General features: G+C 34.8%; 1 protein-coding gene across 1 annotated transcript; it reads right to left on the bottom strand.

Annotated features, from left to right (window-relative positions):
- Positions 1-10,877: 10,877 nt before the first annotated feature.
- LOC110445473 (protein phosphatase inhibitor 2-like) lies at positions 10,878-19,521 on the bottom strand. The gene is made up of 4 exons (XM_021490124.1): positions 19,418-19,521; positions 18,193-18,423; positions 16,527-16,627; positions 10,878-16,138 (listed from the first exon to the last, which is right to left on the bottom strand). The coding sequence occupies exons 1-4, from the start codon at positions 19,492-19,494 to the stop codon at positions 15,921-15,923; spliced, it is 627 nt and encodes a 208-aa protein (XP_021345799.1). The 5' UTR covers positions 19,495-19,521; the 3' UTR covers positions 10,878-15,920.
- Positions 19,522-19,742: the final 221 nt, after the last annotated feature.

The following is a 19,742-nucleotide window of genomic DNA, read 5'->3' as shown; positions in this document are numbered from 1 at the left end:
ACTTTGTTATTACTTTGATATCTTAAATATTTGGTCTACTAACAAGGTATTTTTGGGATTCAGCAATTGTTTAGTACGCAAGGTTAACGGCATTTACTCGCTCAAAAGTAACCATATTGCCATGTTGTATAAACTGTTTTATACTCCCCATGCCATATATTGCTGGTTTTTTTCCCTTTGAAATATTTCTTTTTTTTCTCTTTTGCAACAGGTATTCATGGCACACATGAAAAAAAAAGAAGCTATTGGATGTGCGTCAAAATTGGTTGTTAAGAGTATGTATAAGTGTGTAAATTTTCAGAGTTGAATTAATTTTCCATCTCTATCAATCTTCTCTCCAACTTTTCAATTGACATAGTTGTATTGTCTATTTACTTTGCAAGGTTTTCCGTTGCCTTTAGAATATGGTCTTTTAGGTCTCGTATGGACTTGGCACTCACATCATTCATGCTGTCGGCCATATTGAAATTTGGGGCACTCACATCATTCATGCTGTCCGACATATTGAAATTTGGGTCGAGCATGTGTGATTTAGCTTTTTGAGTCGTTTTGTCCTGGTTTTGGCCTTCACTTGTAGACTGACTGTGTACATAGGAGTATTTAGGGATAAGAGATTGGAGTTGTCTTGTTGTCAGGTTTCTTTCGCCCCTTTTTGCATAAACAGGACATTCCAACACAATTTCTGTCACCACTGTGGTGAGTGGTGAAGAACAGCTGACCTTTTTCGTGACGTAACCACAAGTCCTTTGCACTTTATTGTGTGTAAAATTCTGTCTATGCAGACCTGTAGGTTCATATGTGTTTTTACATGATTTGCTTAAAAGGCATGTCATGTATCTGTCCTGAACTCCATTGCATCCTATTGGATGGAAACATTTATTTTGTAAATTATCTTTGTAATAAATAAAATAAATAAATATACAACATTTGATATAGCACCCTATCTAGCTAACATAAGCCACTCTAGAGCGCTTTACAGTACATAGATGCACAGTTTTATACAGTCAATACAATTAGCATATATATTAATCAATACAATATTGAAGAATTTGCAGGAGCTGCCTTATCAGGCGCTAACTACTAGTCCTTTGCCACCTGGCTAATATCTCCCTATGTGTGTATGCCTGTGTGTGTGTGCTGGAGATGTATTGTGTTTTAATATGAAATTCTTTATTCTTTATTTGTTAATATAAATTAGAACAACATTTAGAAAAAAAGAAACAGGTTGAACATTATATCGATTTCTTAAGTGACTTTGATAATTGCATGTGATTTATATTGAACATAAAACAATCTTTAATATAACACCTAAGTTTTTAGCTTTCCTTGCACAAAGTGCGCTGAACTGTTGGGAAGCATGTGTATTTTTGTAATGAATCACAAGTTCTGAAGTCAATATCTTTTGCTTGTAGTTTTGTCATTTCAGCATATACATATGTGTTTCCCCAGTGTCGTTTACTCATTCACCCCTAAAGACACATTTGAACTCTTCCAATTCAAAGGTTGGAATAGTCCATTATGAAAGCTCAGGGTGGAATGAGTTAAATATCAGGTCATTAGTACAGGCACATATTGTGCCTCTTGCTTCAGACAGTATGTAGGTACTTTGTATTTCACCCTTGAAGACACATTTGAACTCTTCCAACACAAAGGTTGGAATAGTTCATTATGAAAGTTCAGGGTGGAATGAGTTAAATATCAGGTCATTAGTACAGGCGCATATTGTGCCTCTTGCTTCAGACAGTATGTAGCTATACGTCCTTTGTATTTTTATTATGATGTTATTTTTTTTATTGGTGCTCCCTAAGCCAACAGAACCTAGTACTGCCTGTATAAAATGAATTTAGCAGCCAAATGGTCTTATTCCAAGGTATTAAACAATGGTAAATCTGTTAGTATACATATTTTTTTTATGGTGAAATCCTTTTAGCAATTATATTTATAAAAAAAAAATGTGAATGCATTCTGTGTTACAGTGTTATTAGTTTAAGTTTTGCTTTGATTATTTTTACATACAGCTGTTTTCCCATGTAATAGTGAATTCCTTTTTGTCGGTTATATTTTCACTTAATATATATGTCCTCGTACTGTAGTATCTCTCCATAAGGTTCATCCTTAAATGACCTTAGACGTTTATTATATGTAATAGGATGTTAAACAGGGGTGGAATTTTTTAAAAGGGTTACTGGCCCAAAGGTCCAGTTGAAGTAAAAATTAACTGGTCCCCTTTGAAGTGCACTGGTCCAGAAAACTAGGGCCGGAGACATGAGTGAGTGCCAAAGGGGGATCCGGGAAAATCTTCCCCGGAAAATTTAATTGCTGAAATTTTAGATAAATTAACATCTACTGGCCAGGATTCGAAGGATAGCTTGTTAAAAAAACTACTGGTCCACCCAGATAACCACTGGCCACTGCACGTCGGCGGTTAATTCCACCCCTGCTAAACCCATTAATCCAAACCAAACTTCTATAAGTGCTCCCTTTAGCAACACTTTTGAGTAAAATGTGAAACTGATTGTAGGGAAAAGTACAGGAAGTGGATATCCTATATATCTGCAAATAAAATGTGCGGATGTGTTCAATACCCATTAAATAGTGCATCGTGTTTCATTGACATACCATCTGTTTTACTTGTATGTACAGTACCACGTTTAAAGGCACTGTAGAGCTACCCAACTTACTATGATTTAAGAATAATGATAACAAGTTATACCAATGCACCTGGTGCTTTGAAATGTGCAATAACTACTACTTTTGACAAAAGTGATTGTTTGCTGTTTTCTCTATCCTAATCCTATACAGACGTTTTAATATTTTTCATGTTGTAAGTTATCATTTTTCTACCCAGAACAGGGGATTTAGTCATAATGATTGTAAGCTGTCACCTCAACAACAGTGCATTAACTCATTCAGCCCTGAAGACACATTTGAACTCTTCCAATTCGAAGGTTGGAATAGTTTATCATAAAATGACAGGGGTGAATGAGTTTATGGCATGTCAATGATGACATTATGTCACAGTTGCTCATATGACACAGTATCAAAATGTAAGATGAATGCCTTGCTAAGGGTTTTAATTCTAACCAAGGAACTTTGTTGCTTTATATATAAGTTAAAATTGTTAAAATCCAAGTACACTATTATGAAAAATAGTTTTATTGACTAAGAAGATGTGATATTTTGCAATATTTTTTTTTATATTTGATCTTCAGGTGCAAAGTAGCAGTGTGTTACTATACACTGGAAGATCTAATACCTGGTACAGTGAAAACTTCTTCTTTGTCAGTAACACATATACATCCTCGATATCCAGGGGTTACGCTCACTTTCGCTCTTTGCACCCCTGGAATATGTCATAGCAAAATTGAAGGCTCGGTGTGTACCACCTTGTTGATGAGACAAGAAGACTAGTTTGATCCTTTGATATACATCAAAAGAATCTCGTGGTCACGTAACAGTAAAAATTGACAGGCTTTGAAGTCGAGTGTTGCTCCTTTGTAATCTTCAAAGGACAGGTATCAGCCTAGTGATTGGTCAGTTTTTTTACCTAGACCAATCAAACAGCTATCTTCGTGCCTTCAATTTTGCTATGATATATTCCTGGGGTGCAGAGAGCGCAAGCTTCAGTATATTTTAAGTGGAACTCCTTGTGATTAAAACAATTAGCACTACATTAGCACTACATTGCACTGCATTGCACTACATTAGCACTACATTGCACTAAATTAGGACTACATTGCACTACATTGGCACTGCATTAGCACTACATTAGCACTACATTATCACGAGCCCTTAAAAGACTAGACAAGTTCAAGCTTGGACTACCAGTTGTGATAACATGAGCAACATACTTTTATTTAGGTTCAATCTTTGAAGGAATAACTTGAAAATATTGTTTGCAAAGATTTTGTTATACCTGTTTGGTGTGCTGTTCTTTACTTTCCACTTGTGTTCAAGGATTAGTAATAAGACATCTTATGTGAAGATGATTCTGTCCAACAATAAAAGATGACCATAAAACATTCACTTGTATTTTGATTCTTGGTTCACATGCCTCAAGCCTGTGAACTTATAATACAATATTGCTTTTCTACATCAGTTGTTAACTTTTTAGCCCACCTAGGCCAAAGGGTCTTCTGGTGTCCATTGTCAGCTTTTCAGCTCACCTGCCTGAAGAGTATGTAAGCTTAAGCCGTGGCATAGCTTCCGTCTGTCCTTTGTCAATTTCCCCTTTAAATGACTTCTTCTGAGGAACTTAAAGGCCTAGAGTCATGATATTAAGCTGGTAGCTTCCTGGAATGAAGCCCAACAAAGGTTGTGAATAAAATCGACCTTGACCTGTCAAGTTCAGAGAGGTCAAAATGTTTTCAAAAAAATACAAATGACTATTTCAGAAGGTACATCTAGAGGCATTTTAGGCTGATAATTTCCTCTGAAGGATCCTGATAAAGATTGTGAAAAAAAATTACCTTGACCGTCTTTTAAATTCACAGAGATCAAATGCGTTCAAAACTTAAATGACCTACTCTGATAAACTGCAAGACAGAGCTAAACTCATGATATTAGTCTGTTATATAGCTTCCTGGAATGGGTCCTAAGTTTGCAAACAACAAGAGGCCCAGAGGGCCTGTATCGTTCACCTGAATATAAGCAGTCAAAGCAAAATATTCTCATTAAATATTATCCTGTACTACAAATATTTCATTCGAAAACATTGTCTGCTACGTCCTAGGAAGCTACAAGCCAAATATTATAAATCTATACTCTTATAAGTTTATTCATAAGAAGTTTAATTGTTTGACATATTTGACCCCTGTGACCTTGTAAGTAGATCAAGGTCATTTCCTTTTTTTAGCTCACCTGGCACGAAGTGCCAAGTGAGCTTATGCCGTGGCGCGGCGTCCGTCCGTCCGTCCGTCCTTGTCCGTCAACTTCTCCTTTAAACAACTTCTTCTGAAGAACGGAGAGGCCTAGAGTCATGATATTTGGCTGAAAGCTTCGTTGGTAGGAGCCCTACAAAGTTTGAGAACGAAAATGACCTTGACCTGTTTTCAAGGTCACAGGGGTCAAATATGTCAAAAACTTCAAACGACTTCTTCTGAAGAACTAAAAGGTATAGAATCTTCATATTTGGCTGATGGCTTCCTGGGATAGAGCCCAACAAAGTTTGAGAATGAAAATGACCTTGACCTACTTTCAAGGTCACAGGGGTCAAATGTGTCAAACACTTCAAACGACTTCTTCTGAAGAACTGAAAGGTATAGAATCTTTATATTTGGCTGGTGGCTTCCTGGGATAGAGACCAACAAAGTTTGAGAATGAAAATTAGTTTGACCTACTTTCAAGGTCACAGGGGTCAAATATGTCAAAAACTTCAAACGACTTCTTCTGAAGAATTAAAAGGTATAGAATCTTCATATTTGGCTGATGGCTTCCTTGGATGGAGCCCAACAAAGTTTGAGAATGAAAATTACCTTGACCTTCTTTCAAGGTCACAGGGGTCAAATGTGTCAAACACTTCAAACGACTTCTTCTGAAGAACTGAAAGGTATATAATCTTTATATTTGGCTGGTGGCTTCCTGGGATAGAGCCCAACAAAGTTTGAGAATGAAAACTAGTTTGACCTACTTTCAAGGTCACAGGGGTCATATATGTCAAAAGCTTCAAATGACTTCTTCTGAAGAACTGAAAGGTATAGAATCTTTATTTTTGATTGATGGCTTCCTTGGATAGAGCCCGACAAAGTTTGAGAATGAAAATGACCTTGACCTTCTTTCAAGGTCACAGGAGTCAAATGTGTCAGACACTTCAAACGACTTCTTCTGAAGAACTGAAAGGTATATAATCTCTATATTTGGCTTGTAGCTTCCTAGGAAAGAGCCGAACAAAGTTTGAGAATGAAAATGACCTTGACCTTCTTTTAAGGTCACATGAGGCAGATATGTCAAACACTTTAAACGACTTCTTCTGAAGAACTGGTAGTTATAAAATCTTAATATTTGGCAGGTGGCTTCCTGGGAAAGAGCCAAACAAAGTTTGCGAATGAAAATGACCTTGACCTACTTTCAAGGTCACAGCGTTCAAATATGTCAAACAGTTCAAACAGCTTCTTCTGAAGAATTAAAAGGCATAAAATTATAATATTTGGCTGGTGACTTCCCGGGATAGAGCTCACCAAAGTTTGCAAATGAAAATGACCTCAACCTACTTTAGAGGTCACAGAGGTCAACAACATTTTAATGGATTTGTTCTTGAGAACTAAAAGGAATGGATTCATAAGATTTGGCTGGTAGCTTTTGGAATAGAGCTTACCAATTTGAGAAGGAAAATGACATTGACCTACTTACAAGGTCACAGGGAAAAATATGTCAAGCAACTTCTGAAGAATCAAAAAGCATGGAATCTTGTAATAATATTTTGCTGGTAGTTTCAACAGATGGAGCCAACAAAGTTTGTGAGGGAAATATTTTTAGTGCAATATAATATTTAATGAGAATATTTTGCTATGACTGCTTAAATATTCAGGTGAGCGATACAGGCCCTCTTGGGCCTCTTGTTTAAGCTATGTCGGGCTCTATCCCAGAAGAACCAGCCAAATAGGAAGTTTCTATACGTTTCAGTTATTCAGAAGAAGTCGTTTAAAGTGTTTGACACAATTGATCCCCGAGACCTTCAAAGTTGGTCAAGGTCATTTTCATTCTCAAACTTTGTCGGCCTCTATCCAAGGAAGCCACCATCCAAATATGAAGGTTCTATACCTTTCAGTTCTTCAGAAGAAGTCCTTTAAAGCGTTTCACATATTTGACCGCTGCGACATTGAAAGTAGGTCAAGGTCATTTTCATTCACGAACTTTGTCTGGCTCTATCCAAGGAAGCAACCAGCCAAATATGAAGATCCTATACCTTTTAGTTCTACAGAAGAAGTCGTTCGGAGTTTGACATTTTTGACCCATGTGGCCTTGAAAGTAGGCCAAAGCCATTATCATTCTCAAAATTTGTCGTGCTCTATCCCAGAAAGCCACCAGCAAAATAGGAAGTTTCTATACGTTTCAGTTCTTCAGAAGAAGTCGTTTGAAGTGCTCGACACATTTGACCCCTAAACCCTGAAAGTAGGTCAAGGTCATTTTCATTCTCAAACTTTGTCGGGCTCTATCCCAGGAAGCCACTAGCCAAATATGAAGATTCTATACCTTTTAGTTCTTCTTCAGAAGTAGTTCGTAGAGTTTGACATATTTGACCCCTGTGACCTTGAAAGTAGGTCAAAGTCATTATCATTCTTAAACTTTGTTGGGCTCTATCCCAGGAAGCCACCAGCCAAATATGAAGATTCTTTACCTTTCAGTTCTTCAGAAGAAGCCGTTAGAAGTGTTTGACACATTTGACCCCTGACCTAAGGTCATTTTCATTCTCAAACTTTGTTGGGCTCAATCCCAGGAAGCCACCGATATGAAGATTCTATACTTTTCTGTTCTTTAGAAGAAGTCCTTTAAAGCGTTTCACACATTTGACCCCTTAGACCTTGAAAGTAGGTCAAAGTCATTTTCATTCTCAAACTTTGTCTGGCTCTATCCAAGAAAGCAGCCAGCAAAATATGAAGATTCTATACCTTTCAGTTCTTCAGAAGAAGTCGTTTGAAGTGTTTGACACATTTTAACCCTGCAACCTTGAAAGTAGGTCAAGGTCATTTTCATTCTCAAAATATGTCGGGCTCTATCCCAGGAAGCCACCGATATGAAGATTCTATACTCTCTGTTCTTCAGAAGAAGTCCTTTAAAGCGTTTCACATATTTGACCGCTGTGACCTTGAAAAAAGGTGGAGTCATTTTAATTCACAAAATGGAATTCTGAAAAAAAGTAGTCTTTGACTCCCATTTTTACCAACGTTTCTCTTCAAATTTCTAGGTGAGCAAACAGGGCTAGATGTTCACTGTATGGTATCTTTAACATGCCAAATACATGATATATAATGAGACAAATCATAGATGAAATACACGTACCACATCTTGGGGCTGTTTTAAGTTGCCAAATACACATGGCAGCCATTTATTTACATTTTGAAGACATTTTCCCATATGCATGCTGCTTTAGTTTTTGAAATCACCCAATGGGCATATAATTGCTAGATAGCACAAAGTTGCTAGATTGTTATTCAAAAAGAACAAAAAGCACTTGATACAGCATACATTTTTATTATAATAACCAGACAAATCTGAGATTGACACATTCCTTTGAAAATTATAAATAATCGATTTGATACATTCAAATTATTAAGAGGCCCTTAGGGCATGTATAGCTCATCTTGTTTATTACATATGGCAATTATGTGTGTTCTGAGTTTTCAATATATTTTTAACTTGGTGTGACATAAGGTAATTCTTATAAAGCTTAAATTTTCAAATTTATCTTGTTAAGTGGAAAGGAAGACGATAAACTCCCGGGCACTTTTCGTTTAAATGGTCAAACCAGTCGGACCACAGTTGTTCGTTAATTAAATAAGGTCGGACCTAGTAATCCGATGCTGCTTTCAGGTGAGCCTTGATTGGGTAAGCCTTGCAAGGGCTGCATAAACATTTGCAGGTCCGCCTGGATTTACACCCAAAATTGTTACATTTATAAACGGTCAAACTGGTTGTTCCGCATAAACGAACAAGCCCCAGTAATACCACACTAGCTTAACTCATTCACCCCTGAAGACGCATTAGAACTCTTCCAATTCAAAGGTTGGAATAGTCGATTATAAAATTTCAGGGGTGAATGAGTTAAAATTAGGCCGAGTGACAACGGATAATGAACCACAGGATAAATACTGGATATCAAAATCCTTTTTGCAGCTGTAGATAAGTTATGAAAATAATTATAATGCTGAACAGATATTCAATATATATAGGTTGTTATTATTACAACATTCCATAAAGCTATATTGAGGAGAACAAGTTCTACCCTGAAATGGGAGAATACAGTACACCTGTAGCTTAAATGTAACTCTTTCTGATTTAACATGTTTTCTGTGTTCAGTGTTGCATCAGTCATGTTTAACTTTCGCCACAGACAATATTTGTGTTATTTCAAACATAGGAACAGTATATGTAATATAGCTACACATGTTTGAATAGTTGCTAGCACATTTCTGGAGCCTCATGAATGGCACGGACTGAAGACTACAAATGCCCCTGGCCATCATAACATTTTAATAACATCTAATTCACATAGTCATGTCCCTAGTAAACCATTCCTCCACACCGAGTAAGATAATTGGTCAACATCAGCATTTTCCTGCAAGGAGATACACATGTGCTATATTTTTTTTGGGGAAAAAAGCACATTACATTATATATCTATTTAACATCGAAGACTGTCATAATCAATTAATAACATTAAGTACTTAGAGATTAAACTAAAGTAGTTCTATATCCTCAAGAGCGATTAGTCTCTATTACAATATCAATTAAGGTCTCTTTCCATAGATTTAAAGCTATTTACTCAACCCTGTTCATCAATAGGTTATTTCTGGTCTGTAAAAAACTGTAAGGCAAGGTAGGTTTGCAGATGCTTGCATTACTGTACATCCATGGATAGCTACTGAAGTGATTATAGCAGTACTTCTGGATGATGGCAAGTAGACTTGACAGGTCTGTATTACCTCATTAGAAAAAAATACTGAAATGTTTGACATTCGTAAAACTGATTTCCTATATGGATTTATTTTATATCAAAACAAGAATTCCACGGGAGTGGATGTGTCGCCTGCTCAGCTCTTTTAGCAAGGCATTGCAAGCGACACAAAAAGGAACTTATATAGATGTTTTTTCTTAAAACAAAAAATAAATCTTTTAAGTTAATTACTATCCATTTTTTTTTTTACCATATAATAATGTATTTGTCAAGTCCGTGTCGCATGTTTACATTTCAGAAATTCTGCATTTTTAAACCTTGTATTGACATTTAAACGAAAAGGAAAAAAATATTATTGATGTGGAATCTTTTACTATTCAAATGATCTAAATGCCAATTCTGATGGCATGCATGTACATGCCCTGGTACAGCTCAATTACTAGAACTTACCAGGCCATAACAATATTTATCAATCATGTTTTTTTTGTGTACATTATTTATTTTTTCATACTGATTGTACCAGTACTTTTCTTTTCCTTTAAGTTGTACTTGTCTTGAAATGTTCAATACTACTTGTATTGCACAGGTGCCTTTTTTCTTTCTCTGTATTTAAAAGGCACAAAGGAAAATAGAATTCTCTAAATCATGAACATACTTATTAAGAAATAGGTAATAATTACTTGTTTTATCTGTACGGAGAGTTGTTGGTGTGGATGTTCTCAATTCAACATTAACAACAAAGCTATACTCAACATTTTAATCCTTAGCAATGCTTATAACTGACTTAGATTTCAAATGTACGAGGTTTCATTGTTCAAAATCTACACTACAGAATTACGGTTAACTTATATATATTTACATGAACACCAATAACCACAATACAAGCACGGTATCAAATCAACATATATATTTAATTTTACTTAACAAATATAAATGATATGTCCATTTCTGTTGTGACGTACTTAAGAATTCCATAGTTACAAACCAAAGAACGATTACCTTTAAACGAAAATTTCCACCAAGAAAATTACAATGCAAAAGAAGATACGATAAAATATGTTCAATCTCATGATCAAGGATGGAATCTATAGAAAATAGCAAAGTTATGTCACCAACACCTCAAACTACACAGACCCATAGCAATGGATGCCGACAAGAAGATTGAGAATACTCTCGGAAGAAACAATTAACATTATATATCAACTTCCACCATAATACAAAATGTAGTTATTTCCTTAAATTCAACATATACATGTATCCTGATATGTATGCCAAAAAAACCAAAACATTTACTGATAATCAGGAGAAATTTGAATTTTTCAAATTATTTTGCAACAATTTGTATTCCAAGAAACATATTTCTCAATTAATAAACTGGTTCTTTTTGACGCTAAATTATTTTTATGTATTAATGTCCTGTGTTTAATTCTGCGTCTATTTTAAAAATTACAAAAATGGAATTTTGTAAAATTTGATTCTTAGAGCATACACAACAGCAATTATAATAGTAAATTGTCCTGATTTTACCTGTTCCTAATTATTTCGTGAACTACATAAGAAGGGATTGTACGTTAATTACCTTGTTCATAATTGAGAAGAAACTATTCAATATTGAAAGCGATATTCTCCTTATTAGATTTCAATTTCAAAATGAATAAATTATTAATGCCAATTAATGTGAAAAGTGATTTAGAGTACAATGAACTCTTATTTATCGACACAAGCTATTTCTTGGAAATATTTGGAAAATATTTTCGACATGATGAATTTATCTAATACTTCTCAATTCAAGAAAGCTTTTCATAGCTTTGAGAGCAGATTAAATAGGGTCCATTGTACTGTGAAATCAATACAAAACGTTAATTATTGTTGTGCTTCCATTATACTGTACATTGAAAAAAGGTTATTTTTATAGTGCATGTACAAGCTCAAGCATCCATATTCATATTATGCAGTAAAACTACAGGTGATCACAGAAAATTCTCACACACAACGAAAATATGACTTGCACACATGGAAACCTATATATTAAAGTGTAAAATCTAAACAACTACTGTCAAATTTTGGAGATGCAATATTCTTAATAAATTTATTTTTTATTTTTTTTTCATACAAAAAAAGTGGTCTTTATTCGTATTTGTGTTACTATGCTCATCAAAGATCTATTTAGCACTTACATCATCGAAGATATATCCCTATTATGTCCAATATTTCACAAAAACAAAATGTGAAAAAAAATCATCGTTTCATTAATACTTAAGTCACACACATGATGTTTTATACAACTAGAAGTTATTTTTGTACCTGAACACAGCACTCTTGTCCTAACTCGATAATACTAAGTAATTAGTTGCAATTTGTAAAGGAATGTAAATTATTTTGTTCTATTTATCACAGAAATTTATCATTCTAGGTTACATTGAATTCACTATCAAATAATTCAACCGAACTGCAAATCTAAAACTACAGTAATATATATGTTGATAATGAATTTGGCTCACACAATTACGGGCCAAAAAAACATTTTATAAGTGAAAATTTAGTTTTCCGAAATTTGTAAAAACAAACCAACAAAATTCATAAAATGCCCTGGTTTCCTATTAAGTGTTACTGTGTAATATATATTAATACATGCATCTGAACCAGTATGTGGTTCATCTTATCTAAAAACCCTTTCACCCCTAGATCACTTTAGTAGACTCTTGGTAGACTCTACCATACATTTATCTGGATGAGTCCATTATGGTCCACAGTGGTGGAAGGGTTAAATAGCAGTATTGATGAGTAGTGGGTTGGGACGTCATTTCATCACGAATCATGAACCTTAAAAAATGTCACAGACTTTGAACCAATATATCTATCAGCTTGCCGATAACATCTGTGTGACAAAAATAGCACTTATCATCAGGATACTGATAATATTATCTATTACAGATGACAGAATGAAATAGCATATATCTTTTAAAAATACATTTTATATAAAAGTAAATAGATATATATATATAAGCACTTCAAATGTTTGGTTTTTCTTACGGACATAGTTTTTTACCAGTGATCAGCCAAACATCAGACTTTTTATACCAGTGTCAAAGTAACAAGTCTTTCATGCATATACCCAGCGTCAAACTTAACAGTAAACCAGTACTTATAAACTAATTTAACCTCCTTCGGAGAGATCAAAGGCGAAATACAGTATCCGTGTGAGTACAGAAATCCAATTCTTAATGCACCTGATCAAAACACAGAGACTGATGAACAAGTGTAAGTAAACACTCAACAATAACATATTATCTAAATAAATCATTTCTCTTGTTTTCTTTGGCAAGCTGAAGTAAGGTTATCATCAGTGATTAACATTAAAAAAATCCCAAAGAATATTTGCATTTTGTCATCAACCGATGGCTACTTATCTATTGTACTGTACTAATGATATTTTATTGAACAATACCACTTGCATAATTATATAGTTCAATTAAGGCATAATTTGTTTATGAATCAAATCTGTTTATTAAGGAACTTTTTTTCTGAATACAAAAATGAAAATAGAAAAAAAAGGCAATTCCCAATGTGAATGTGGGCACAGAGAAGCACTTAACATCAATGATATACAGGGGTATATGGAGAGGAGGGAGGGATGGGAGGGGGGCTAAAGTTTGTGTTAACATTTGTATAGACTTAGGAACAAATTCATTGTGGATTGAAGAAGTCAAATTAAATGTCCCATCATATAATTTCTGGAATAGCCCTTAACCCTTTCACCACTGTAGACCATAATGGACTCATCCAGATCAATGCATGGTAGAGTCTACTAAAGTTACATAGGGTTGAAAGGGTTAACATGATCAAAAAAGCCACAAAGTTTCAATAAGAAAATTAACCCAAGGTGGTGTCCTGTAACATTTGAAGAAGGATGAAAAAACCCAGATAATTAAGATTCTTCCAATATCTTAACATTGCTACAATTTTAACCCTTTCACCCCTATGTAACTTTAGTAGAGCCTGCCATGCATTGATTTGGATGAGTCCATTATATGGTCTACAGTGGTGACAGGGTTAAAGGTCACAGAATTTCAGCAATCAGATCTCAAATTAAAGTACAACAGTATACCTATACGATATCTACATAAAGCCAAGTCTTGTGATATAGTTACAAAAGCATCAAACCTGAATTCACTATTTCCACATCTATAAAGTCTGGCTATAAAAACAAAATCTGCACACGTATTGCAACAAACCCTAAACATCCTTTCAAACATTTTTCTTTTCCTTCAAATTTTGTCAACTTTAATCCTGATCAATTCAGGACTACTGGAAGAAGTTCAAATATTTTATATTGTTCCAGATCATTTGATCTGGCAGTTATTGGTGAAAAAAGTATAAATTCAAATACTTTATAAGAAAGCGTGAGAAGAAATGTTTTGGGAGATCTGAATTTTCTACAAGTGTTTTTTTTAAGCCGGTACCCAAACAATCTCCTTATTTAATCAATGGCAATTCCTTTTCAACTGAGAAAAATAAAATATAACAAAGCGATAAGTCAATTTAAAAAAAAAAAAAATCCACTGTCTGATCAGCTGAACACTATGTGGTGTAGTCTTGGAGATACACAGGAAATCTTGTAGAATAAAACATCACAGACTTACAGTAAGTCAAACCTGGGGACCATGAAAAAAAATAAATTCTAAAAAAAAAAAAAAAACACCACAAAACTGTGGCACTTTATGTCTTTGAAGTTTCACCATAAGAACATCTCTTTTGAAAAGAAATGCGTCTGATCTTTATAAAACAGATGCTTTGAATTTTTCTTGAATCCTTGCATAGCAAACCAGATGATCCTAATGACAGCACTAGCCTAAGCACACTCAAATTCTTGCTACACTAGTCGAGGCCACTACAGTACAACAACATAACACACTAAATTCTACAGAAAATAGCAACACTTTCTTGTAGAATCAAACCATAGCACTTGTCAATACTTAAAAAAATCTTTAAGGGGACACAAAAAGTGTTGCATGATTTCATAAAATAGAACAGAAAGATCCACATAGACTTAACAGTTACAATTTTATCTAAAGGGCAGTTACATAGAAAAGCTGAATGAATGATCACCAATCGCCCACCAATAGGTTTTACACAATATTTCGAATCACAACTAACGAATCTAACATCATTTCATTAGGAAATGGTAATAAAAATACCTGAAAGAAAGCATCATGGTCAGTTATTGGTGACCAAACAAACAACATAGAGGGCAGGTTTTGTGGAATCTATCGATATAAAATGGGTACAGAAGTTGTGTTAGACAAGTACGCACATCGATAAATATCTATATTAAAAGTTTTGCATATACTTCTTCTTCAATAAAAAATATTTTTTATGAAAGTCAATATACCAACATTATTAAACAAGTCCTTTCGAAAAAATATAAAATGTAGTTGCAACAAAGTACATGAATAATTACCACTGATTATTAACTTACAGATGTACTGATATACAAAACAAATAAAAAAGTCTACATCTTTACGTTTAAGGGCTGTGTATCAAATAGTGAAATGAATTTTCCGGTCTCAAAATTTAGTTAAAATGCAGTATTTTTCCGCAAAAAAATAAATGAAATTGAGGTTGAACATGACTGAGAACTTGCTTTGGGAGCATTTACAGCCAAGAGGGTTGGACTTAAGATAATCCCCTCAGTATACAGTTGGCAATAATATTGGATTAGTTGGGAAGTATACATATATGTACCCATTACCATACAAAACATATATTTACCCATATGACACACACACGAAAACATAGTTTATATACACATATATATATTAAATCTATGATATTTTATCACCAACAAAGAGTGTGTTCAGACCTTGTAACCAGACTCACAAAAACACTCAAACTGATCATGACATGGTGTCTGGCCTTAGTACAAGGATTTTGGTTTTGTCATCGTAGATTTACCAAATCCACATCAATATGTGCTGTGATTTTAGACTTTTGAAATGTGCCCTTTCTGTCGCGCAATAGACAAAATCCAGGGGAAGGAAGTCAAACACTAGATATGCATCAAAGTTGCTTTGTTTTGATTGCCAGGACAAATATTTGCAATTCGTTATCCTTTTGGGATTAGAAAACAATGGTTTGAACAGTCGGGGAGACATGGAGACTAAACATCGGTATATATTAACACACCATAACAAGCTTACACATACCCAACATTACAAAACACCATGCTAATTGTTATTGTATAAACTAACACAACAGGGGATATGTTGCTATCTAGGTACAAAGTCTAACAACAGTACTCTATACATCATTTTCCTTCCGTTTGTTCACTCTGCTCCGTTAATGCTGAATCCATATTTGGCTGCTGACTTGAGTCCGTCACATTATTATCTAATTTGTTAGCACTATCATCCTCATCCTCGTCGTCGTCATCATCATCATCTTTCATCAACTGCTTGGCTAATTTAACAGCCTGGAATTCATTGTAGTGCAGCTTCCTCTTTTGTTCAAAAACTTTCCTCACAGCTACAACAGAAAGTATCACAGATTTTACAGCCACAGATAGTAATTCAAGCTTCTGACAATCATTGTCCAGAGGATATACTAAAAGAACACAAGAAAACGTGACTGCTTCAAAAACAGATTCTTATAAGTTTCTCAATTTATATTCTTGTCAACAAACTTACCGTACCAACATGAACAAACAGAATTGTTAGCTTTTTTCTGTTCCACAACAATAAAGGAAAACGTTGAACAGTAAAAATCTAAGACGGTTATCACGTTTTTCTTCTGAAGTGTCTCAAAATGAAATATGCACAACTCAAGACCAAAGGCAAAGGAGACCTACATATGAAATTTGAGGAAAATTTGGAAGTGTCAATAATAAACTTCAACTATTTCAATCTTAACTAACCTTTCTTTTCTGGAGTTTCTTCTAGCTCCTCATCAGAAGATGATTCTTCGTCAATTGAAGGATGGCTTAACACAGTGGGATTAATGCCTTCTTCATTTAATCTGAGACAACAAAATTGTTAAGTTAGTAATTAAAAAAGTAACAGGATTACATCATAGTCAAAAACATTACACTAAGATATTGTTTATCAAAAACTGCTACAATAGGTTTAAACACAATTGTGTATAATTTAAAAACCTTTTTAGTCCCTTTTACATCCTACATTTGCTATATATATTGTAATAAGTAGAAGCACAGAAGTAGACATATAGTATAAACCTGATCACTATCAATTAAGGACTTTTAGTGGAGATGAAATTGTGCGGTGATAATCCACCAGTAAGTTCAGAGATGATGTTGCTTAAATGCTTTGCACATTGGAGAACCCTTACTATCCCATCGGATCCCTCAGCCCCACCCTGAAGATTCAGCCCTTTTTGAGCATTAGTTTTGATTCTCATCATTTAAGGATCATTTTATGAAATGATGGTGAAATTTTAATGGTTAGTTTCAGGCTAATTGAAGGTTTTGCATTCAGTGACCCCTTTTATGGCCATAACCCACAGTCCATAATTAGATGTGATTGGGGTGCCAGCCATTTCTTTAAAATAGATTCAAAAGTACTAGTTTCATTGTAATTTCATCGACAACGTTATGATGAGAAGTCAATTGTTTACAGATAAAAAAATAAAAACAGTCACAATAAATCATCTCTATATAGTAATGAAGTGGTGATCTTGACAGTTTTAATGTAATGACCCAGAGATAGAGTTCCTAAGGGTGGGTCCAGATCCTGGAGCCAACCCTGGCAGCATAAGTGTATTGGTCTTTCATGATTATGCATTTTATTTTAAAGTGGGTATTAAGTCTATTTCATGTTATGACCCTGGGACAGGGTCCCAAGAAGCAGGGCCAGACACCAAGACCAACTTGTATAGTAATATTGTGTTCATAGTTTTATGTCAGGAATTTGTATATCTGATTATAAAGTAGAGTTTCTAAGGGTTTGGCTGGAACTTTAGGTTAATCCTGGCAGCACATATGTATTCATTTCTTCATACATGCACAACAAGTGTATATATATGGTTATGAGCTGAGGTTCTAAATAGTTTCCATGTTATGCCTGAGAGAATATATCGATCTATAGGGTGAGGTGGACCCAATGGCCAACCCTGCTAACATGACAGGGGTGTGCAGTACTATAAGTCAAAACCCTGGACTACTAGTACATGTAGGTTTTATGTCCAAACTAGTACACTAGTCAGACACTCCATCAATGTACATTTTGAATCACCACTACAAGAAATGATTCAAATTAAATATAGTGGATATGCCGCACATCGTTCTGGTTCCAGAGAAGTCGTTTTTGGCAATTATTTATTCCCTCATCCACTTCACTTGTACCATCCTGAATCCCCCACCTTCTAAGGATGGTTCTAGTCAAATTTGGTAAAATTCTGTTCAGCGGTTTGAAAGAAGTAGTTGTTTTAAGAAATTTTGATGGGCAGACGGACACCATGTTATGGTAGAATCTTGGGGAGAACACCAATGATTTATACATCTAAATTAAGTACCAGCTGTATTGATTAATACGGACACCAGTTATATATTTATGTCAATATTTAACCTTGAAGCTATTGTCTCTGCGTTGAGTTCAATCTCTTTCTCGCTAATGCTGCTGCGTCTTTGTTGTGTCTCCCCATCCTCATCTTCGGGGTCTGAATATTTGCTGTAGGGTGTGAGAGGTTCGTCTATCTTCATGTGGCCATAGTCTTTATCTGCTGGGTGATGAGTGGCCAATATGTTCATTTCATCCCATGTCATCTCCTTCCTTCCATCCCTGGGTGTGTTGGTTGTGCTAAAAACATTTGTGTTAAATACAATACTTCGGTATATTTGTAAAATATTTCTTGCTTATATCATGACAGGTTTGGCACAACGTTGCTTATGGGTAATAATCCTGCATTTGGGTAACAGTTACCCATTTGAGTAACAATGGGGAATAAAGTGAAATAAAAACAAACACAAAGTTCTTTTAAACACTTGGAGCAAACAAGGATGTTTTCCTTTCACCTAAATCCAATAAATAACACAATGAAGTACATTTGTGCACAACAATTTATCAATTCTGATGTCTACCTTTTTGTGAAAAGGACAAACCATATCACTGACTTTGTTCTGCATTGACTTCAGTGTGTATAGGCAATGGGACCATTCAGTGCAAATGTGACAGGTAAGCATGATTTTTTTTTCTGTGTTATTTATAGCTACTCTACAACACACTATAAGCAATGGAGGTGATACAATTTGTCATGTTCACACAAATTTAGACAACTGAATACACATATTTATGCACAATTGTACCTCATTGTACTTTTTATTTGATCATGTTGAAAGAATGACGCCATTTTTTTGTTTATAATGAGTAAAAGAACTTTACTTTATTCCCCATTTCAGTAATGAAATTGTTACTCAAATGGGTAGCTGTTACCCAAATGCAGGGGTATTAGGCCCATATGCGCCGTTGTGATACAGGATACAGAGGACTATTTTTGACAATATCATTTCGGTTGTCGTAAAAAGGATGTGGTTTAAATTATTATCATCTAGGCCTATCTCTTTTTGATTCTGACCAGCTGTATGTGACCATTTCTGACAGACACCACACACGGAATTGGAATAGAACTTAAAGAGCAGTGTGTGGTGACAAACGAGCACCCTCATAATCATAACAAATGAGCCAGCTGATTATGATACGTTGTGTCTACAATAATATGTTAGGTCACCATTTCAAAATATATTCAACCATACATACACGATAATACGGTCGATAATTAAAACATATTTCTTACTAAATAGGCTCTGGTTTGTCGAAACTGGAAGACGATTTGAGGATTCCCTTCATCGGCTTCCTATGCTGGGAAGCCATCTTCGAAGCTAATGATATTACCGAAGGGCAGAGGGTCTGGCGTCTCATTGGTCGATTGAATGGAAACACAAATCTTTACATTTCCCTCCATATATATATGTTTATTACATAACAACAAGCATAAGAAAATTATTCATATTTTAATCCCGTGATATATTTTGAAAAAAATATGTGAACTTATATTTTCTATAATATTATTATCCAACTGCAAATAAAGAATTCATTCACGGCGTATGACATATCACAAT

Source organism: Mizuhopecten yessoensis, unplaced genomic scaffold (genome assembly GCF_002113885.1).
Source record: "Mizuhopecten yessoensis strain PY_sf001 unplaced genomic scaffold, ASM211388v2 scaffold2307, whole genome shotgun sequence".
NCBI lineage: Eukaryota > Metazoa > Mollusca > Bivalvia > Pectinida > Pectinidae > Mizuhopecten > Mizuhopecten yessoensis.
Note: the sequence above shows the minus strand (reverse complement) of the source record. Positions and strands in the feature narration are given on the sequence as shown.

Excerpts from the sequence above, each read along its gene's own strand:
- LOC110445473 (XM_021490124.1), bottom strand. The coding sequence starts at position 19,494 with ATGGCTTCCCAGCATAGGAAGCCGATGAAGGGAATCCTCAAATCGTCT. Across the intron at positions 18,424-19,417 it reads GACAAACCAGAGCCTATTTA|CACAACCAACACACCCAGGG; the intron begins GTAAGAAATATG and ends AAATGTTTTTAG. Across the intron at positions 16,628-18,192 it reads GCAGAGACAATAGCTTCAAG|ATTAAATGAAGAAGGCATTA; the intron begins GTTAAATATTGA and ends TTGTTGTCTCAG.